General features: G+C 40.7%; 2 protein-coding genes across 4 annotated transcripts; both read right to left on the minus strand.

Annotated features, from left to right (window-relative positions):
- Nucleotides 1-907: 907 nt before the first annotated feature.
- Nucleotides 908-13,017, minus strand: gramd1c (GRAM domain containing 1c). Of its 2 annotated transcripts, none has more exons than XM_071485180.1 (18): nt 12,818-13,017; nt 12,248-12,359; nt 11,622-11,745; nt 10,468-10,568; nt 9,750-9,845; nt 9,570-9,650; nt 6,542-6,660; nt 6,305-6,452; nt 6,049-6,208; nt 5,810-5,953; nt 5,614-5,732; nt 5,370-5,512; nt 5,186-5,289; nt 4,742-4,912; nt 3,956-4,022; nt 3,573-3,692; nt 3,086-3,191; nt 908-2,273 (listed from the first exon to the last, which is right to left on the minus strand). In XM_071485180.1, the coding sequence occupies exons 1-18, from the start codon at nt 13,000-13,002 to the stop codon at nt 2,205-2,207; spliced, it is 2,169 nt and encodes a 722-aa protein (XP_071341281.1). In that variant the 5' UTR covers nt 13,003-13,017; the 3' UTR covers nt 908-2,204. The 2 variants fall into 2 exon arrangements, with proteins under 2 accessions (XP_071341281.1, XP_071341282.1); XM_071485181.1 differs by lacking the exon at nt 12,818-13,017 and adding an exon at nt 12,695-12,791.
- A 193-nt stretch (nt 13,018-13,210) lies between these two features.
- atp6v1ab (ATPase H+ transporting V1 subunit Ab) lies at nt 13,211-22,530 on the minus strand. 2 transcript variants are annotated; one of them, XM_071485184.1, is made up of 15 exons: nt 22,393-22,530; nt 19,564-19,667; nt 18,985-19,113; nt 18,075-18,289; nt 17,847-17,984; nt 17,603-17,754; nt 17,329-17,491; nt 17,141-17,249; nt 16,894-17,016; nt 15,878-15,992; nt 15,695-15,758; nt 15,403-15,606; nt 15,206-15,300; nt 14,819-14,990; nt 13,211-14,137 (listed from the first exon to the last, which is right to left on the minus strand). In XM_071485184.1, the coding sequence occupies exons 2-15, from the start codon at nt 19,643-19,645 to the stop codon at nt 14,045-14,047; spliced, it is 1,854 nt and encodes a 617-aa protein (XP_071341285.1). In that variant the 5' UTR covers nt 19,646-19,667; nt 22,393-22,530; the 3' UTR covers nt 13,211-14,044. The 2 variants fall into 2 exon arrangements, with proteins under 2 accessions (XP_071341285.1, XP_071341286.1); XM_071485185.1 differs by having other exon boundaries at nt 22,419-22,465.
- Nucleotides 22,531-23,391: the final 861 nt, after the last annotated feature.

Consider the following 23,391-nt stretch of genomic DNA (forward strand, 5'->3'; position numbering starts at 1 on the left):
CATGGTGGGTAGTTTTGATACTTTGACCTTGTACCTCAAATCTGTGCTTCAGTGCAATACTAGGTAAATGTACTCAGTTACTCTCCACCATTAGATATTAGGGGATAATACCTAATAGGGATAATACCATACCGCCATACCATAGTTCCCGCTATCATGTATCATGATAACACTATAGAAGAGATATATAATCCCTCCAGGAAGATATTGGTTCATGATTCCAGTTCAATAATTTAAGACAGGCTCAGTAGTGTTGTATTTCACTTGTGACAAAGGAACAGAGGACACATTTGACTTCACTCCCATTTAGTCTTCAGTTTCTGTTTCCAACAGCAGCATACACAGTGTATGCAGCAACATCACCTATGACAAAACTAGAATAGTACATTTGGAAAAATACTGTTTTTAGTCCCATCAGAAGATCAATGTTATGTTCACTATTTAGTTATGCTTTAAGAATCATGCCGTTATTTCCCCAATCCATGAAACCAGACATCAACATCTGTCCTCATGTGGACTGTTTTTTAGCCTACAGCGTCTCCCTGGAGTTTAACATTAACATGTATCAAAGATATCAAAGTAGCACTCTCAATAAACCCATGCAACTCAGTGCATGTGCAACTTTATAAGTTTTGGATTGTAGCAGCGCAATCAGCCACATGTACCAGTGAAATCATTGGGATACTTCAAGCTTACTTTAAGCATACTTTTTGGGTTGATCGAAAAAAAACAAAAAAAAACACGACAATAAAATATGACAGATGTTCTGCAAAACTATCATAAACTATTTGAGATTTTCTAGCCTAAACAATCAAGAAATTAACTGACTGATTAAGGAATCATGAAAATGACAGTTTTATAGGTCTAATATATTGATTATTAGAAATGTTGGCAGGACAAGTAAGGATCCTTGCAAGAAATCTTGTTTATTAAAACACATTGCAATATTGCTAAAATGTACAAAACAGCAACCAAATTTAAACAAGTGGTGGCTTAAAGAAGTGGTTTTCAGCGAGAAATGCTGAACAAAGTTATCCATTCAGACAAGAGTGATGGCAACACTGTAAACATCAAACAAGTCTCAAGGCAATTCTAGTTGTGTGTCACCAAGAAGTGATTAAGAAGACACAAGGGAAAAAAAAGAGGACTAGTGTTCATATCAATTTTGAAATCACAGAGCAAACTTATATGTGATATTTACAGTGAATGCACAGTACTGAGATAACCTGAGATAGTCCCACTGACCCTATGATCACAGAAGAAAAAGAAAAATACAAGTGTGATTACAGATGTACAGAAGACAAGGATACATTTGGCATGTCACCATTGTTTGTAATGCATAGCTTACATAGCACTCCCTTCAATTACCCCTGAACAGGGCTATAAATTAGTGAATGAAATATGTATTAAATATGTGACACACTATCAGACGTATTTTCTGTACACCAAATTTGGCTCAAATACAGCATTTTAAAATTCAAAGGTTATTTTTACTACTTGCAATTTAACATACATTTAAAGTTGCAACCATTCCTGCAGTTTACATATGAAAAAAAATTATTATGATTATGAAGGAGAAACAAACTTTCAAATTAAAGTCACCGATTCTACAAGTTTTATTGGAAAAAATAAAAATCTAAAAAGATAACTAAAACAGAGCCTAATCTATAAGGCACATGTGCAAAAATTAAAATGTGTGCAAAATTTAAATAGAGAAAACTGTTGTTAAATAATGATTCACTTCCCCAGGATAAAACAGAAGCAAAAAGTATTTACAGTAGTTCATCTAATGTGGCATGAGGTTCATCAGAATATAGTAAGGCACATAAGGAGAGAGTTTTCTGAAATCCAATGCCACTGTTTAGGATGAGAGTGGAAAAGAAGCAGCGATGGGAGCTGACAATAGCCCCTACAGAAATCTAAACCCACCGCTGCATCTGTGGCCAACTCTGATGTAACTTCTTCCTCCCAGCAGTCAGTCCGCAGCTTTAAAAACATCCTGGCACCTGATGCCCCACCACAGGCTTTGGGATGTGTAACCCCTGGCAACACATGGCATGTCAGGGGGTCTGGGGACGTCTACATGGCAACATCACTGGATACCAGATACCAGAGACTTCCTCAGAGACAATTCAATGCTGCAGTCCTTTCTTTCCTCTATAGGGCCAAGGACAGGCATTCTGTAGGCATTCAGGTGTGCAGCATCACTGCGGCGCTGCTGTTCGATTGGCCATAGCAAAGTTTTGTTGCAGCACCACGAGAGAGCTGCGGAGCTGTGAAGAAAAGAACAACTGACTCAGCAGCTACAGTACCTGCTTTAGGTTTTAGTTTTACCAAACAGACTTATATGATTATGTGTTGTAAAATAGAACATTAACAGCCGCATGTCTCTGCTTTCACTGAAGGAGAATTAATGCAACTTATGTATTCCTTCACCTTATTTTCAACTTCATTATTCAAAACAGAGTTTACCCAACTCTCTTCCATCTTTTCATTTTCATGGATCTTAACTAATTCTTACATTAATCTGCAGTTGACCACAACAAATCCATTCTCAATAAACTATTTCCTATTGTAATTACAGTAGAATGCAACCCTTTAGGTTTTCTCTTTGATATATGTATTTTCAGCATTTCTTCTGAAATAGTCATTCAATGTATTTACATGCAGTGATTATTTTTCTGTATAGTAGTTTTGATTGCTGATGGCGGAGTCTATCATTCTGAAGCTGAATTTAGATTTTTGTACTACTACTTTTAAAATTCCTACTGTGAAAAGGCTCATTACATATTTAACAGCTGACTTTTGAATATTTCATTGGTAGATGGCACACTGCTCTCAGATCCAGCTGGATCCAGATTCCAGTCATAACAATCTCATATGTAACATAATTGTAACTATTACAAGTAAAAGGAGCTTAATGATGAAGTTAAACATTTAAAAACCAAGCAAATACACACCACAAAAGTTCATGATGAATTGCATTATCTTGTGCAAAACCAAGTACACCATCTTCACAATTTGAGCTACAGTCAACCTTTTTAACGATGTGGTGCTTTTCCGTCTTAAAAACAGACTGACCTACCTGTTCTAAAAGGTTGATGGAGTCCTGTAGTACAGTTTTTAGTAGGAGCGTTTCGTCTCTGGTCCTGTACCCAGGTCCCTGTGTGGGACCATATTCAGGGGTTAAGCTGTCAAATAACATAAAAAGAGAGGGCAGTTATTCTGGTGTGCAACATGAGATATTTACGTTTGCTACGGAAAAAAGGAAAAGAAGACACAAAAACAGAAGCAGAAATAAAGTAATGAGCAGAGGAGCACTGATGCAAGATTATGTCACTTACATAACCACATTTACTGAGGCTGATAACAAGGGTGTTTTAGCACTGAGTCATTAGAACAGAAGCTCTCTTGTATGTGGGCTGCTTAAACGCCACAGACAAAAATATGGAGGAAGACTAGCTCCTTCCCCCTCTCCACCCACACCAAGACTTCTGCTTTCTGAGTAATCATGGTAACTACTGATATAGTTAGTGTTGATCCAAAGTAGCAGTAGCAGACATGTGTCTGACCTGGCCTCGCTCCTCTCCCTCAGACGATGCTTTGTGGTCAGGTACATGCGGTGGGCGACATCCTCCATGGCCCACAACTTGAAAAACAGGCCCAGATTCAGCATGGTCAGAATCAGCAGACTGAAAGAGACACAAAGCACTGAGTGTAACGTGACCACTGGCCTGCACAATAGGAAAGATGAGAGACAGAAGTTTGGAGGAACCATGGCAACATGATGACTTTTATCCACTCAAGGCGGTTTATCGTTGTGGACAACATGCATATTAGATTTTGCATCATATATGCACAGTAGGTTCTCAGTAGTTTGAAAATACAGGCACAATTTGCATTTATCATAGACAATATCAACCACATTGTTTGTGTTTTCAGGTTGTTAACTTACATCAAACTCATCCCAGCTACCATCATGATGGTACTCCATCTGTACGGGCCTTTCATTTCTATGGGGCCTGAAATACAAGAGGACAGATCAATAAATTATGGATTTTTCTTCCTCAGCGCTGGCTATTTGAAAACAAATCCAGAGTTTCAGTCAATATGAGAAAGCTGTGCAATGGTTTGCAACATTTTCCTGGTTACAAGCTATTTCCTCCCAGTGGCATTCAAGATTTTGCAACAGCTTGAGATATAAATGTTGCTATTTTCTGGGTATGTCAAAGAGTGTAACTGGATAAGACAGTGAGGTACAACTCTTACGATGATGCCTCAGATTTTCAGTTGTTATAGCAGTGGTTGTTGTCTGACATGTAGTTTTCACCATAAACCTTTGCTTTCAAGACTCTGTCAACACTTTGAGCATAACCATGTTCAAATCTCAGCTAAGCAGCCTTATAAGGTGTAGTTCAACATTTTAGTTAGAAATATGCTTATTTGTGATTTTGGCGAGAGTTACATGAGAGGAGTGATACCTCTTGAAGTTGGAGCCTGATGTCAATTAGCTTAGCTTAGCATAAAGACTGGAAACAGGGGGCTAACCTGGCTCTGTCCAAAGGTAAGTAAATCCACCTACCAATACATCTAAAGCTCACCAACATGTTATATCTTGGGTTTTGTAGAGTCACACAAGCTGTTTCCCTCCACTTCCAGCCTTTATGCTAAGCTAGGCTAAGCTAAGCTAACCATCTCCTAAACTTTTCATTCAAAGTGGTTATTAAAAGGTGTCATCTACCCATGTTGCTGTCCCTGTGCTGTTCTGGGTCTTGCCCATACTGCTTGTTGGGTTTCATGTGCTCTGGCAGAGTCCGGCTGTAAGTCCGCCTCCTCCTCCGAAGCCCTCCCATCTTCCCAGAATCACCGCCTCCTTGATTGATCTCTGCTTCCTCCTCCAGCAGTTCTGCCTCTGTTTAATGTCATCACAGGGCCACAAAGAGGTAAACACAAACATGGGTTAGAATGTGGTTCAGTATGCCGTGCACTGAAAACTGACTTCATTCTGAAGCAGGGAATAATGGCCATTTTACAGCAAATACAGCTGCAATATGATTCACTGCAGCTGAGCCTGATATGTGGGAGGAAAAAGTTGATATCAGATAAGAGATAAAATAAACCATGGGCTGAGGCAAGAAGACAGGGAAGTGCTCTCCACAGCGTGCGAACAGGGCTTTCTACTCACCCAGCTGTCTGAAATAATCTTCTATGCCGCTCCAGGAGTTTTTAGTGATAAAGGACTTCACCAGTCCCCATGGCTGCTTCTTGTACTTCACATCAGTGTAAACCCTAACAGCACAACAGAAGCTTTAAAATGCCAGGGATTTAGAAAATATAAAAGTCAACAGATAAACTGAATAATACCCTACCTTAATCGACACTTCCGCTTCGAGCTTCTTTCGATGTAGTATCGGGTTTGAGTGTAGAAGTAATCATGATAGGGAACGTCATGAGTGTACACCTCAGACTCCACGAGGTAATACTGACCATCTCTGGATTCTTTGTACAGCGTCTGAAAGACAAATGCAGAAGAATATAAGCGGCGAGCCATAATTCACACGGAAACATGTTTATTCTTCCACGCACACTCCAGTCACGCTGATGTAAACACACCTGGTTCTCTGTAGCGGTGGAGAACTTGCCAATCAGAGGGTTGCTGATGGTTATTGTGTAGTTCAGACTCCGCCTCTTGTATCCTGAGCCATCCTTTTGCCAAGCATCAAAGCTGGCATCTAAAAACACAAAGGTTTCATGAGCTGGAAGTGGTGGGGAAATTAGTAGTGGGAATGCAAAAAAGAATGGGTCTTACTGGTTATCTTCCTGACGTTCATGAACCTGCGGATGAAGCTGGAGTCGGTGAAGAGCAGCTCAAACATTTTGCTGGCGCTGATGTGGAAAACCTTGTTTAAATAGAGTCGACCCTGTATCTGGGACTGTCCCACTGGCTCCTCCACTGATAAACCCAAGAGGACAGAGGAATGGTGAAGTATTAAAATACAAAATACATGTGCTCAAGAATCCTCCAGTGCCTGGGTTGTTTTTTCTAACCTTCTTCGATGCTGTCTGAACCACTCTGCTCAGAAACACCGTTCTCATTGGCGTTGAGGTCAAGAGAAAGCGAGGAGCGCTTGGAAACCCGTTCTGGTGCACCGCGGTCCAGCGAGGGGACAGGACTGCGCCGCAGAGATGGGGTGTTGCGAGAGTCATCCTACAGGAAGATAGAGAAAGAAAGAAATGAGCTGGAAAAACATTTAAACATACACAATACAAATGGTGTTAAAAAAAACAAAACTATTTTAAATACCGCATTTTGTAAACCAAAAGGGGAGGGTAGGTCTTCCCCTTGAGGCGTGGAGGTCTCTAAAGGCCCGTGCTCCACAACAGGAAGGCGAAGGGAGGGGGTCCGCTCCAGCTTCCCTAGACCATCATCACCAGCAGGCCTCAAAGTCGGGCTGCAGGCAAGCAAACAGGTAGCAGCAAATTATATCCCCATGCATTATTGTATGTGTGTCTATGGGAGAGCAGGTGTGAGTGTGCTTACCTGGTCTGCATGCTTGATTCTGATGACATCTGTAAGCTCTCCATCTCTTCATAGCTCAGGCCCAGGTCATGCCCATAATGATGTTTAACCATGTGCCAAAACTCCAAGGTGTTCAGATTCTGAAAGTGGGAAAAAACGAGGAGAGGTCACAAGGGCATGGAAGTAAAAAAGGCTTGTTAGGAAATCAGCCCCTGTAGACATCTCTTCCTCTTTCCCAATAGGAACTCTGCTTTGGCAGATATCAAAACCATAATGTCAACACTAAACAGAACATGGTTTCATGTAACCTGGACACCTCCACACAGTATAATTATCCTTATCTCCCTGCGTGACGGTCAACCTCCAAACATTATTGTACCACTGAACCGCTTAGATACTCATCTTACATTTTTCTCTTAACCCTTGACAGCCTCTCTCTCTCAGAAATATCACCAAAATAATTAAAAAAATTTAGCTCACAATGAAATTAATACAGCTGCAGGGATAGGTGCTCAGAGGATGGTCTGTTTTAACATAAAAGATACAAAAACGAGTAAAGCTGTTCCAAGTGGAGATAAAACGGTCAAGTATTACTGCGGGCGTGTTTATCCAGACGGCAAATTAAGACGTTTCTCTACCATAATGGAACCGCAAATGGTGTTATAGCCCATGTAAAGCCGAGAGAAAGTGTGAGATCCATTTACACAGGCTTTACTTACTTGTCAGCGGACATTTCCCCACAGCTGTGAGCTTTAACTGGCTGTCACACAGTGATCTGCAACCTGGACGCACCGCACACATCCAGGAAGTCCTGGGTTTAAGCGAGTTCGAGGGCGTAAAGACGCGCCGCCCAGATTTACACCGAGATAGAAGGGAAATAAAAGCTCGTCCTGCTTGTCGAAGTCAGGTTCACCAGCGGTTCAGACGGCCGGAGAGGCTCCTTTGTTTTGATGTGCCCCCGCTGACAGCCTCAGTGGGCTACCACCAACACATGCGGAGCCTCAAGTGCGCTCTCTGCGTTTGGAGGCAGGCCGTCAACGCAAATCGGCCCTTAAAGCCACACCTGGAGAGGTCAATGAACTTTACACAGTGATGTTTTCAATGCAGGTGTTTGTGCACCAGATCCCAGCAGACCCACAGCCCAGTGGGTAGGCTGCTATAGCGCCTGTCTGTAAGGAGGTGTCTACTGTAGGCAGCTACAGAGATCAAATGGAAGGAATAAATGCCAGTTGTTTATCATCATAATCAGTATTGACAGAAAATAAAAGCATTGCTGTTTGGTGTGTCTTAAAACAGATTATTATAATGTGTAAATATTGCTTATATTAAGTTCATATTTTCTGTTTTTAAACTATCCATTTACTCCTACAATGCAAGATGGCAAAGCTGAGCTGGTACATTTTAACTACATCCCTGACATACTGGGGGTCAATTATTCCAGTGTATGAATATGTTCAACTATCATGTCTTCCTCATTAGCCTCTACACATCAGCTGACACTTTAACTAATTTTTAAAGTTATAATCCTCAAGATTTTGAATAACATCAAATGCTATTTATAATGTGGTATTCAGCAACCATGCAACATATTTTTCATGCTTAGCTACCTGTCTGACCAGTAGTTTCCACTTTGTGGTGCAGTCTGTCATTCCTGGTTTGCACAAGAGCTGTATGAATTCACTGCTACTGCAAACTGAACACTTCCTACTGTTGCTTGATCACATTAGGAGAATTTAAACACAGAATGGCTTTTATTGTGTAAAAAGTCTCATGATATGCAGTGTACCTACTTCATCTGAAGTTTCAGTTGTTTTCAATATTAACAGTTCATTGTACATTTCAACTATTTTTTACTCTATTACTCTTTAGATTAAAGATCATCGGCTTTTTAACTCTTATTTTCTCAAATGTTATCTCAACCACATTCATTCATTTATTCGTTCTAAATGACAGCAGTCAATTACACTTCAACTGACATTTCAACAGTTTTTTTACTTGCAACCTGACAGTTCAAATACTTCAACTAGCACTTCAACTGCTCTTAATGCTTACACGTGAGCCAACACTTCAGCTTTAAAAAGTGCACAGACCTCAAACTACCCATAGCAATTCATAGTTTAACTCACATTTCAAGTTCATCTCTTACAGTACACTTTCAATAACAACTGACAATCTGACTCCTCAGCTGACATTTTCACAGTTTTCATCTCTTGCTCTTCGGTTCAGCTGGATTTCACTTCTGATTCTTCAACTTATTTCAGTGCTTTACATATAGTCATTTCACCTTCCTATGAGGAGTTGCACTGAAGACATTTCAAACCTTTCAAGTGGTTCAACTTCAGCTGCAACTGGCATACTACAGCTCGCGCGTAAATAACATTTTAGAGCATTTGAACTTGCTCACAGTGTTTGCACCTGCAGTTTTCAATATAATAGAGCACACTTACATTTTCAGAGTACTCTTACCCCGGTTCGTTCTTCCTTATCTATTTACTTTTCTAGCACAAAGATTTGGGTAAAAGAGCTCTTGCGAGTTTATTTTTAACTGAATCCCCGACATACATATAGGTTAATTATTCCAAACACAGTACTGCAGTATGGAACTATAAATAAAAACTTGTTCCTGTTAGAGCCATGAGCAAACCCTGCTGCTGTGTGCAGATCTTTACCCTCTAAGCAATAGCAGAGCAGCACTGATAACCTCAAAAGGAAGACAGACTGTGGACAGGCCAGTGTGTTTCGTACTCTGGACCGATTAGATAAGTGCTGCAAAATGGACTAAAGTCACAGACCCGCTGGTGTTCTGGGAGGCACTTAGTCATAGTTTAGTTAAGGTACTGCTTAATAAAAATCACCAGATTACTGCTGCCAGATATGTGATATGAACGGACTGTGGGTCTAGCTGATTGTTGTGGGTCTAGTGTTGTTTTTGTTGTGACTAAGGTATAAAGCAGGGACTATTATTGAACCTATGAACATTGTACTGATGGGTGAAGTCAGGAGACTGTGCTGTATGAGATAACAGCAGGTGAGTGGAGCGGGGCCTTACCTTGTTCAACAGTGTGTTTTGCCACATGTGGAAAACATTGCGGTAACTTTTCTCTCTTGCAGAGAAGGAAGTGAAGAAGAACTGAGGGGTAAGACAAAACGAGACAAACAGGAATTCAATTATGTGTTTGTCAAATGTGAAATAAGATCTGATGGACTGCTCTTTTCTATCACAATATACCTTCTCTGTGCTCATGCAGATCTGGATGGCATTGGGAATCAGCCGAGCTGTTTTCTCCTTAGTCACTGTCACGACGTCTTTCAGCATCAGTGTGATCTATAAAAAAAGGTGAAAGGTTACAGAAGTTAGTGCAGACACTCTAATCAGAGACTGCCATAAACGTAACATAAAAAAAATCTTTACCACCTTTAGATACCATCACACTGTCAGATAGATCCCACGCTAATAAGTTATTTTGTGATGACATCTTGTAATGACTCCCGAGACGAGGTGTGGACTGCTTGCTCACAGCAATGAGTTAATCAGGCTCTGTTGTTGGCATTGTATTATATGGCTGACTGAGGCTGCCACAAGTGTAGCAATTAGTGAATCTTCCTTGTTATTTTTTCCTTTTGTATCTTGGCTGTCTGTCTGTGTAATGTTCCGTAATCTGTTGCACATGGTTGCAAACTGTTGCATCTTAAAAGGTCTCGCTGTTTCTTTCGGAAGGACATTTCTTTATAATTTAATGAGCTCATCAGCGTCACCTTCTCTAATTCTTGGCCAGATATTTGTGGCAGAAATGACAGCTACAAAAGGAGCTCGAAGACTCAAGAATTTTCTTTTTTTGACTAATAATGTTTTAACGTAGTATTTTAACATGGATTTTTCCTCTAGATAAGACATACACAAAGTGCTCCTTAACTGTACACCTCCTCCTCCCCCACTGTCTTATTACCTTCGTGCCCCGAAACACATTGCTGTAGAAACAGAGCCAGTTCTCTGAGAGGTAGAGGCGTCCCTGAAGGAGGATGTCCCGCTGGAGGGCACATGGGTAGTCTGAGGAAAAATATAAAGGGCAGCTGAAGCTGGCGAATCTTCTATACAAATGAGAGCACACTATATTTATAAAACAGGGCACCATAGTCCATATCGCAGTATAAGGGCTAAAATTACTCAATAAGCAGATTTTGTGCACTCAACAATGCGTCAAATTTGCAAAATAATTGGCAACTTCATGTTCAAAAAATGTAGTGAAGTAGAAGTATAGCAGTATAAACAGCAGAAAAATTAAATACTAGTAATAGTAAAGTGCAAGCACCTCAATACTGTACATAAGTACAACAGCAAATAGCAAATGTACTCAGTTACTGTCCACCTCTGATGATGGCTTCTTTCTATTAAGCTGTTCCAGTCACACTAGCCAGTGAGCCAACATAAACAAAGCCAGAGCCCTGAGATCTAAATGCCAAAATTACTAATTAATTTTATTTGTGGTTTTCATGCAATAATAAGCCCAAATGTACTATGCTTGCCTGATTTCATGTAAAAAAAAAAAGGCAAGAATGATGCTAACAGAGTATTAACTTGAACAGCATGGTATCTATTTCCACTACCTCAAACACTGGCACAAAGTGATGAATTTTTTATTTTTATTTTTTTTATGCATTCAACACCATAGACTGACTGGAAGGTCCATTATCATAATTGGTGTTGAGCAGCTGGTTTTTACTCCACTGAAAAGACGATCGCTTTTAACTCCTTTCAAGTTTATGCCAAAACCTTTTGGTTTCCAGACACAGCAGCTGAGTCACAGGGTGATTTGTTTAACATGATCACATCTCCCATTTTCTATGTAATGCAACAATGAAGCCATAAACACATGCTGTAGCTGTGACTTGAATATTTTACTTTTGTCATCAATGTGCAGGAAAATATTTAATGCCATCCTTAAATATATTAAAGGGGAGATTTAAGATAAACTTTGGGAACATCAGGGTATGATTGTTTGTAGTTTTATGGCATATTAAAATACTCCGTATCAACAAAAGAATATTAGCATCTTAAATGATGAAATTAATATCTAGATTGGGGTCAGACTCCATAACTCACCCACTATGAGTCTCTCTGACTCTGACAGCTCTTTGAACAGCTTCTTAAACTCGTCCCTCCTCTGTTTGTAGGTTGGGAGGGGGGCCTGAGGTGCTGCAAGGCACTGTCCCTGAGGATCAGAGCTCTGATGGTGGAGAGATGAACATTACTGACACAGGCACGTTAATGCAGCATTTGTCAAGTTCAAATGCATTAAGAGTATTTGTTCTGTCTTTGCGCAGGGAACAAAAGCAAATAATAATCTGAGTGTAATGTCTGACCAGAAACAAATTAAAAAACAAAAATAAAAAAAAAAAGAGTAAGTTTGACAAAATAGCAAGAATCGTCTCCAGTGAGTCTGTACAGATGCAAAGCCCAAAAAGCTAATAATGCTGTTTATCATCAGTGAAGCAACAGCAATCCCATTTGTAGAGGGTGAAACATGGTGTTATAAAGCTGAGCCACAAGAGGGCAGTTAAAGGTTTCCATTTCGTAGTTTATTATTAGTTCTGCTGGAACTGCATGAGTTGAGTGAATTGTATTCAAGATCAATAGTCTAAATGTCATATACAAGCAAACTGCTTGGTTTCATGAAGCAGCAGAAGCTTTATGTGAGCTGGGCCAGTGTAGTGCTCAGTGGTTTTTACCTGTCCTTCATCAGAGCTCCACCTCTCATCCACCAGAGATGTTGTCTCATCTGTGATGTCATCACTGCCCACTCCTGACCGGCTGGATACCTGGTCCATCTGCTCTGCTGCTCTGCTCAGATTAAAAATTAAATAAAATGTGACAGAACTGGTTTGGTTACTGACAGAGTTTAGCTTTGCCACTGAACAGAAACCTTGATGCACCCGTGTTAAATTATGAAGCAGAAAACCATCGCTAAAGGAACTGATTTGCTCTACAAAGTGAAAACATTTATAAGAAACTTTATTACCTTGGCTTAAAAAAAAAAACAAAAAAAAAAACAGTGACCCAGTGCTGCCCCTTCTCTCCCTCCTTGGCTCGCTGTTAGATTGAATTGACTGATACGATCTATCTGTCCACATAAATGTTGAGTCTTGTCAAACAAAACCAAAATGATAAAAGCTTACTATCAGATATGTAGAAACCCGTAAGCCGGAATACTTTTGCGCACAAGGCGGGCTCCAGCTTCACCCAGCATGTGTCAACATGCAGGTTGTCCCGACACAAAACTGAACCAGCCTGTCCCTTACCTGCCGCGGTGAGGACCCGGGATCGCTGATCTCTGCGCGTCACCGAGATCAACACAAAAACGAGGAAAAGACGCTGTTTGTCCCGCACACGTCTGAAGCTCTGATGATAAGTGAAGTGTGTTGCAGCTGCATCTCATCCGTGTGACATACCTGCAGGGAGTTGTCACCTCATTGGTGACGCTCATCGGTCTTCATGAAACTAGTTAAGAGCAAAATGACCTCTCCCTTCATTAATTCATGAATGCCACGGGGCAACTTGATACCGATTAGTTATGTACTTTTGATTCCCAGTGTTCAAGTGAACAAACTCACCTGTGTGTGATGTTTTCCTTTCATTGAATCATTGTTTTTTTTTATTAAGATTATTACAAAACACATTTAAAGACACATAAGGTCATTTCTACTTTTATTGATTGCAAACACTAAAATAAGCTCAGACCTTTAACAGAAAAAACAAGAATTAGTTAACAATAAGTAGTTGAATATATTTTCATAAAGACGCATGGTGCAGGAGACTGCAGACTATGTGTGTTATGCAGAGAGACCAGTTCAACAACCTCAGCAGAAACAATGAGGTCAAACAGGCAAACACGCACACGCACATTATTCTTTTTCCCCATGTTTTAATTCTTTGGGAGTAACATGATGAAAGTATTGGACAGCAGAACGTCAGAGTCTGACTCTTACACATTCACACAGCAAAGTACACAACACAGCACAGCATGAAACACAACCATAAAAACAAAAAGGAAGAACAACAAAGCCTTTACGTCAAAATGCTGGCAATAAATAGACTGATCTTATTAAATTTATATTCAATACTCTTCTGTACAGATGGGTCCATGAATTACAATACATCAACCGAACAAGCCTCTTCAGGAAGAGCAACACGGCTACACACACAGAAATCATGTAAACAGAGAAAGGAAGAAACGGGGCGAAGAGATCCCTCTTTCATACACACATTAAATCCACACACACATACACACAATCAATGACCATGCAGAGGATCCAGAGTAAGCCTATATGAGGCAACAAATAATAATGAATACAGTACATCTTTCTCTTTTCCCTCCACATGAAATTGCACACACGCACACTCACACAATCACCCACAAAAGGAGCACAGGGGAGCACACAGGTTTTGGGAATACAAGGAGGTGGAATGTGATTCTGCAGTGGAGGGGTCAGAGATGAAAACTGGAAAAGGTTGTGAGAGGTCGGAGTCTATTCCTCCAACGTGCGGAAGGCGTTCTGCATGTCCTCCAACAGCTGAGCATACTCAGCCTTGATCTTGGCCTCGCCATCCTTCATTGGGTCCTGCGCACACACAGAAATACATTTGTAGGACGTGAACAGAAAACAAGATACCCGAACAGACCTCAGTTACTACTTAAGAGGCAGCTGGACAAAAAAAGCTTTTAAATACGTGTTTCTTTCCTGATGTACAGAATTATTTGAACTTGTCAGAGCTGATTAGTTTTGGTTTGTTTGTAACTTTATTTTGCTGCTTTGGAAACACATTAATTTTGCATCTTGTGCTCTTTTGTAGCATGTGACATGAGTCATCCAAGCCTGTTTATGTTGTTTAAACTTATTGTTGTAACAATGTTTCTATGTGACCCCCTCAGATAGATTTTTACCCAGTTGAATGAAGGAAAAATTAATAAATCAAATCTGATGGGTGGGGGTCATTGCATAATATATATACTCCTTCATAGATGACAACATAAAATTAACTTTCCACCTGTTTACGATGATTGTTTCAACTATTAATCCACTCCCTCACAGATACAGTCCATATGGTGACTCTTTCTCTCACGTAACCAGGATATAATATGAAGTTAAGACAAAAGTCAGTAAAAATGTCCATATTAGCAAATATTTAAACAGAAGTTCTCAACCTGTTAACTTCGTGAGCCCGCAGTGATGTATGTTTCAAATAAAAACAAAAGAATTTTATCTTTTTCCTTTGATTTTGAGACATTTTTTCACACACACCTTGAATTTCATTGAGCTGATCCTATACAGGATTTCTCCCATGTGCTCCCTGATCATGGCCCAGGTGATCTTGTTGTCGCTCTGAGCTGTGGTCTCCACCGCGTGCCGCGCCATGTCGTAGAAAGCGATCATGTTGGAGAGAATGCCCACTGTCTTATAAAAGGGACAGAACCTGAAGAGATATGTAAGAAGTCAGTTATCAGTATCATGAGATTACATCAGTAATTCTGTCAAATGATTTAAGTCATTATGATTATTTAGGACTCATCAGATTTGTAGTGACAAAAATATTCATCAGTCGTGTTTCACTTTAACTTTAACATCAGCTTGAGCTTGAGCATAGGATGAAAAGTGAGTGAGTACATGCTACACTGGGTATAAAGTTACCTGTCATAAGGAGTGTAACCGTTCTGCTGCAGGAAGTCGTCTTTAATCAGTTTGGCCACTTCCAGGGTGATTTTATCTGATTCTGCCAGTGATGCCTATTAGAGTGATAGTCAGGTCAGCAGCTGCTTTACAGCATTACCCAATTCTTCATGCAAAACAGCGATAACAATACTGCCGCTGACTTTAAGCTGAATTACCTTTCCAACAAGCTGCACGATCTCAGCCAGGTCCTCCTCCTCCTGCAGGATCTCCTTGGATTTGGTACGCAACGGCACAAATTCGGGGAAGTGCTTGTCGTAATACTCATCCAGAGCACGGGTGTATTTGCTGTAGCTGATCAGCCAGTTCACAGAAGGGAAGTGCTTCCTCTGAGCCAGCTTCTTATCCAGACCCCAGAACACCTGAGGGAAGAAAACACCGTCATACAAATAACCAAAGCAAAACTGATTCAGTTCATTTGATGAAGGTGGGATCAGTTTAATTATTTACCTGTACGATACCAAGTGTGGCTGACGTAACAGGGTCAGAGAAGTCACCACCAGGAGGTGACACACTGAGAAAAAAAAAAAAAAAAAAACATTCTCATTTATTTTATGTTGTGGGCCACTAGTTACAGTCCACTAAACATGTGCAGCGTAATGTCTCCCTCTAGTGATATAAAGCTGTACTCACGCTCCAACAATACTGACGCTGCCCTCTCTCTCAGGGTTGCCCAGACACTTCACCCTGCCAGCACGCTCATAGAAAGAGGCCAGACGAGCACCCAGGTAGGCAGGGTAACCACTGTCTGTGGGCAGATACAAAAAACCACCACATTTGTATACACAGTTGACAGCCCTCCTGCTTTCTAGGGGTAAGACAATTTAACACTGCACCACCACACTGGTTCTCCCACTTAATGGGAAATTCAATCATTTTTAAACATACCAAATTTAAACATAGAGGAGCCTGGTGGTGCATTCAGCACAGCACAGATTCACTAGCTCATGATATGATTTACAACAGTGAGATGATCCTGACTTTTAAATTAAGTTGTCATCTTAACCTCAGACACTGAGGATTGTGCCTTTCAGTATGCAGTATCTAATACCCAGCTGGAAGGAGGGCTGCAAATGATAATTATTTTCACTATAGATTAATCTGCAGATTACTTTATTGATTAATCAATGAACAGTTTAGTGTATAATTGGTAGAGATTTAAGATTCTCAGCAAACCTGCAAATATAGCTGGAATCATTTAATTTTAGGCATTTAGAAAATTAACTATTAATTTTTACAGATTAATTTTTGATTAGTTACTGATCACCTAATCAGTTATTGGTATTATCCTTTCAGCTACAGTTGGAAAAGCAGATACAACCTTGTACCGTTTGATGGTTTAACTAAAAGGTTTAAGATGTAAGAAATAATCTTCAGTTAAAATTTACTAATCAAAGAGTTGTTTCTTCTGACACTGGTATGAGAAGTGGAAGGAAGAACCGGGTGTTTTGGTTTGTTGCATAAGTCTTGTGAAATTCACAGATTCACTGCTACTTCCTTTTATGAGGCAGAAAATGGTCACTCGAACAATCCGATTTATACAAAACAATTTTCTAATTTCCTATAATCCAGTGTGAAGTTTGAGTCTCAATCTGCCTTTAACCTTTGTTACACTTGATTTTACTACCTGCAGGAGACTCCAAACTTACCAGCAGGCATCTCAGCCAGACGGCCAGAAATCTCCCTGAGAGCCTCGGCCCAACGGGAGGTGGAGTCGGCCATCATGCTCACATTGTATCCCATGTCTCTGAAGTACTCAGACAGCGTGATTCCTGCCAAAACAAACTCAGTTAGTATGAACTGCTAAAGTCAGCTAATCTAATCATTGTATTCTTGATTGGATAAAGATGAGCTTCTGAGTACTTTCAAAGTGTATTTCCCACTTTTAACAGTTACCTGTGTAGATGGAGGCTTCTCTGGCAGCTACAGGCATGTTGGAGGTGTTGGCCACCAGCGCTGTTCTCTTCATGATGCTCTCTGTCTTCCCATCCACCTCCATGGTCAGCTGTTAGTCAGACAACAATGTCAGTTACCCTGAAAGTCACTCTCCTCAGTATAAAAAGGCAACCGGTATCTCTACCCACCTCAGGGAAGTCTCGCAGTACTTCTGACATCTCATTACCTCGCTCCCCACAGCCTACGTAGATGATGACATCGCTGTTGGAGTACTTGGACAGGGACTGGGAGATGACAGTCTTACCACACCCGAAGGCTCCTGGGATGGCTGTTGTTCCTCCCTGCACACATCTTCACAAAGACAAGAGGACACAAGGAGTCACAAAAAGCCTTGCTGCTGATGAGGCTAAACTTGTCAAAATGTCTTGAATAAAAACATTAAAAGGAGGATGTGGGACTTACGGGAAAAGGGCGTCCAGCACTCTCTGTCCAGTCAGCAGCGGGTGATTGGCAGGCAGCTTCTCTGTGACAGGCCGCACTTGTCTGACAGGCCACACCTGCACCATGGTGAACTTCTCCTTCACCCCCTCAAACTCCAGCTCCATCACAACATCCTGACACAGACACACACACACACTTTAACACAAGGCAACATCTAGCAGTCACTTTGAAAGCAGAGCTGCAGCTGGAGGTGTATCGAACTCACCGTGACGTCATAGTTTCCAGGAGGAGCCACATAGGTCACGGTCCCTCTGTTTTTGGGTGGCAGCATGATCTTGTGCTTGATGAGGGAGTTCTCGAACACCATGCCGTAGATGTCTCCTCCTGTGATGTGACTGCCAACCTTACAACAGAGAAGAAGAATGGACATACTGTTAATCTAATTCACCTATTAATTCCAACATGTCAAGGAAAAATCTGCACGGACACGTACCCGCAGGCTCTTGCTGGGCGAAAACTCCCACTTGAGGTCTCGGTTGAGGGCTCCAATGTTAACACCTCTGGGGATGTAGATACTTTGTGTGATGTCATTAATGTCCTTCAGGGGCCGCTGGATACCATCAAAGATGGACCCCATGATTCCTGGACCCAGCTCGACAGAGAGAGGCTTCCCCGTCCGCAGCACAGGGTCTCCTACAGACACGCCAGCTGTGCTCAAGCTCAGGAAAATCAAAGTTTGGATGAGAGACTAGAGCAGTTTTTAAAATAAACATCTGCATGAGACAAGTACATACTGAACACTCAGCTGCCAGTTTATGATGAGATACTAATCAATTCAGTGTAATGCAACGGCCCTGCAGTAAATCCAACCTTCATTAATGTTACAAGTTCCATGTCTTATCAGTAACATTAATTTACAACATCAGGGAACATTAAACATTTTGATTCATATTTAAGGCTAATTTGGGGGATGTAGCTAGTGGTGCTGTGGACTTCTATTGCATAAGACTGGGAGGTGTTTTTAATATCTACTCTACTCTCAATGACATTAATCACTTTAAATGTATAACTTTCATGAAGGTTGGATTTACTGCAGGGCTGTTGTAATTTAAAGTGTTAGATTTAGCTGTACATAATAAACTGGAGTGTATGGTGTATGAATGAATGATGTAGGTTCAGGAAAGCATACACCATTTTCATATAATACACTAGAATTAGATTAAAAAAGTGCACTTGATTACTATTTTCAGTTGAGTTCAGTATTCTTGAAAACAGTTTTAACACCACCAGCATTACTCTCTTGTGTCATTTCTGGCCCCCCACTGAATCCAGCTGTTAGTTTAAAGCAAAGCACATGTACTAGCAGCCACACAAGGGTGGACATTGCTTAACAGTGAGGATACACGTCTCCTCGTAGACCTGGATTGTAGCCATGTCTCCCTCCAACCTGATGATCTCTCCCACCAGCTCACTGTGGCCGACACGGACCAGCTCATACATGGCCGCTCCCGCCATGGCTGTAGCTGTCACCACTAGGAATACAAACAAGGTATAATCATGAGACCAAATGCATTTCAATTAAAATATGTTAGATAGATCTGGACTGAAATTATCTTGTCATGCCTTTGGGAAAAACACTGTTCTTTTCGACACAAGTGTACTGCCACAAACGTAGGAGACAACTAAGAATGAGGCATACATGCACAGGCACTGTAATAGCGACCCTGCCTTTATTATGAATACTGAATGTGGATCTTCAAAAGTCACATGCACCTAGATGAGTCCACTTATTATATTTGAAAATTTTCTTCCTTAAAAAAATGGTCATAATTGGTTCGTTTCTCCCTCTCATGAACTTCAACAGCAAATATTTCACATTTTGACCATTTACCACAACCTTTTATCATAATGTTACGAATGAAATGTGGAGGAAGAGACTGGTAAAGATGACAGCATTAATGTGTGTGTTTGTGGTGACCGACCTGGACCGGAGACTCCATGAACATATCCAAACTGGCTCTCTCTCTCCTCATCCCTGATCTTAGGCAGCTTGGACATGTCCATCTTCACGGATTTATTAGTCTAACTGTAAGGAGAGCAGAGAGGAGAGGAACCATGTGAGGGAAACGTCAGAGAACCATGGGAAAGGAGAAAATTAACCAGAGGACTGGAGGCGAGGCCACCCACTCCCCTGCTACAGTCACTTTCAACAACATAAACATCTGCAACTACATTTTAATAACTTAGGGTTTTATTAGCAGCCGTAATGCAACTGAGGTTGAGAGAGGTTTGATTACTGCTGTTACATCTGAGACGACACTGTGAAACCTACGCTACGGGAACAATTAAATCCGTTTGGAGTTGACTTTTTATTTGCACTTTCTCTTATTCTGGTGTTCACAAGGATAAGAAAGGTGAGTGGAAGACTGATGTGACGAATGACATAACTTTCTAAATGTAAAATACCAAAAGTCACTTTAAAATGAAATATATTATTATAATAGCCCCTCCTTTTGCAACCATAGTAACCTCAGGGAAAATTCAGTAACATCGCTGCTCACGACTCCATACCCCCACCCCCGCCACCCCCACCCCCTTCGTTTTTGGCTGCACACACTTCAGGTCCAGTGCTACAGTCAGTCCATGTGACGTGTCAGGCTAACATTAGAGGGGAATCCCACACGGTGCAGCATGTTCATTTGTTTCCCCTTCACATATGAACAGAACAGAGCATGGATGCTAACAGAGCATGCTGCTTGTAAATAAGGAGAGTCACAACTGTCTCCCATGGGTGCATCTTAGCATTCAGGATTCTAATAGTTCCTCTCCTGCTATTGATATTTTTCTGTCATATTTATTATATGTATATATATACACATACATCAAACGATATTATCATTGCTAAATTTCTCGACATGCAGGAGTAAAACAAACACAAGCTGTCATCAGTCGTGACATGAAGCCATCCCCACAGAGAGCAGACTGCAGATGCTGTTAGCACATACAAGAGCAGCTTTTCCTGCAATACACTGTATGCATCAGCCACGGGAGAGGAAGCCAGCGCGCTCATATTACTCAGTTTTTACATCCCTCATTTCTCATTCTCTGTCTGACAACCGTATCAAACACATGCACTGCATCTGTGCCCTTTTCTTGTCCTTCTCACTGATGTACAGATCTTCCTGTTTACGCAAGGCTGCTCAGCCCATCTGTGCAGGAATACAGCAGCTCCACCAACAGGTCAATGCAGTAATTACAAGAATTACAACCTAAAAAGGCTTCCCTCTGCTCCCCTGGTACATCAATAAAAAAAGGCTAAAAACAGACTAAATTCACTTGCTTTCTATTTGTAATTATGTGTGTTTCAACTCAACAACAAACTGAGCACACCTTCAATATTTACAGGTATGCTTGGGCAACTGAAGTATCAATGTGTCCCTCATGTTTTTTAAAGAGCCTCCAAAGAGCAGCATACAATGAGAAGATAAGGCCTATTGTTCTACTGATTAATTTATTTAAGGTCACAGACAGCTCTCTACACTCCTGATTAATACAAACCCTACCAATCAAACTAGAATTGCATATAAACCTTTAAAAAGGCCTTTTGAGACGAGATTTGTTGTAAGTGTTGTTACACGCAGTTATGGTAAAATTCTCATGTAATAATCCTGGCTACAGCGTTACAACATTTGTTCACGACTTCCAGATAAAAGAGTTATGTGCAAAGAATTGACGGACATAAGACCTGATCATATGATCCTGGCACATGACTGGCTGCCCTTACTGTGTGAGTCTCTTTAAGGAAGTGGAAAACTAGCATGGTGCAAAACTGGGAAGTACAAATTATGACTGTGTGTGGAAACACTGGAGAAATTCTCCCCCCTGACTACTGTAGTCCTCAAAAAATGGACGAGGGGCTTACTAAAGATAACTTTAACCTTCATTATTGTACCATTGACCTCCTTCACCTTTGTTTGCTGATTTGTGATTGATAGTAAAGAGGTTGGGAAGGTTGGAATGATCTTCTATTATCATCAAATGTCAAATTCAAACTAATATACTAATATAGACTGGTAACCAGACAGAGACAAGTGGGCTGTGCATGTATTATCTGCAACTGAAGACAGGACTTGTCTCACTTTACACTCATTAGTGAATATTTGAGCAAAGGGACAGTGGAGTTAACGCTAACAAGAGACATGTACATGTAGATACTTGATGTCTGTGCAAGAAGAGGCTCAGAAATGTTTCATGCAAGTGAGATGACCACGCAAAACATCCTGACACACTGACGATAATTGCAGACTAGCTGGTCGTATGAAACTCAGCTAAACTTCATTGTTTTTAATACAAAACTACATTCGAATAAATAGAGATTTAACGACATAGGCATGACCTGGTAGCCCGTGTTTATTTTATGGTGAACAGGGCTCTGTGCCAAAGCTTTAAAACTGATCCCAGTGCAGGATCTTCTGTTTAACACCTTTCCTCGAAATTGTGCCTCGGTTAGCTTCACTGACACAGCAAGGGGAGTCTCAAATCCTCCCGATGGATCATAAATAAACACGTCTGTGACCTCCACTCAGTGCCACTTCGTCTTAACGGTGAAAACACGTTAGCTAGCTTGGCAGGTTATTCGGTATTATTAAAAACGACAGCAAGACTGGTCTCTCGGCCTGGCTGAAAACTGCTGGCTCCACCGTTTTGGCGCAACGGGATAACTAAAGGATTTTCAATGATTATTAAGAAGCGAATTACAGTTTATAACATCGAGACAGCGCAGCACGGGTGGGGTAAAATATAATACTCACCGTATGGTTGTGAAGTGGTGGCTTACCGTCTTACTTCGAGAGAGAAACGATGGGTGCTGCGATGCGTGACAGCAGACCGAGATCAGCTGACTTCATTCACTCGCCGCTCGGTTTTACTGCTGGGCCCCCGCAACCGCCGCCATTTTGGATCCGCCCCGGTCGCACTGCAAAGATTTTCAAGTGAGGAACACTGGAGATCGATCACTCCAGATCAGTGTCGTCTACACCACAGTGAGAAGCATAATGGGTCAACACTACACCAGTGGACCAAAATGCGTTTTTTTTTTATTAGTTTGAACGTCCATATCCCATAGTGCAATGCTCTTTTAAAGATGTATTTCTCTTATATTCTTCTACTATAAAATATATATATATAAGACAGTTGATAAAAGTATGGTGAAGGCCATAAGATCCAAAAAATATATATTCAAAACTGCAACTAGGATCATGTGTTCAAATGTGAATAGGACTTAGATGTTTATGATTATGAATTTGTAGAAACTGTACATTCCCCTATACTGTATGAGCAATATAGACCTTACAACCTATGCAATTGAATCTTGACACCCTGAGATAAAGAGAGACCCTTTGTTGCAATAAGTTTTAATATCTTTAATATTTCAGTTCATATTATATTCCTAAATTACTGCGCAGCTTAAAATGACTACATATGGAACAGGGACAAACACCTAATTTATACCCCAGGATAATTTTACCCTGCTGGCAGTCTATAATAATCATAAATATAAATATCTAATAATTATTATTATTATTTTTACTACTATGGATAGTCATTATAGACTTCACATTACATGTATAAATCATACAAGATAAAAGACCAGGTAGGCAATGTATCTATCTTTCGTGCGGAGAATATCTTTGCAGTAACTTTTGAGCCAAAATGGAGGTGCTATCACAAACTGCTGTGATTAATAATTTACTCTATGAAAGTGCTTCTCTTAAAATATAATTTAATGTGAATATCAACGGGCAGAAATG

The sequence above is a fragment of the Trachinotus anak genome, unplaced genomic scaffold (genome assembly GCF_046630095.1).
Source record: "Trachinotus anak isolate AG129_WGS33_773 ecotype Australia unplaced genomic scaffold, CSIRO_AGI_Tana_v1 ptg000009l, whole genome shotgun sequence".
Classification (NCBI taxonomy): Eukaryota; Metazoa; Chordata; class Actinopteri; order Carangiformes; family Carangidae; genus Trachinotus; species Trachinotus anak.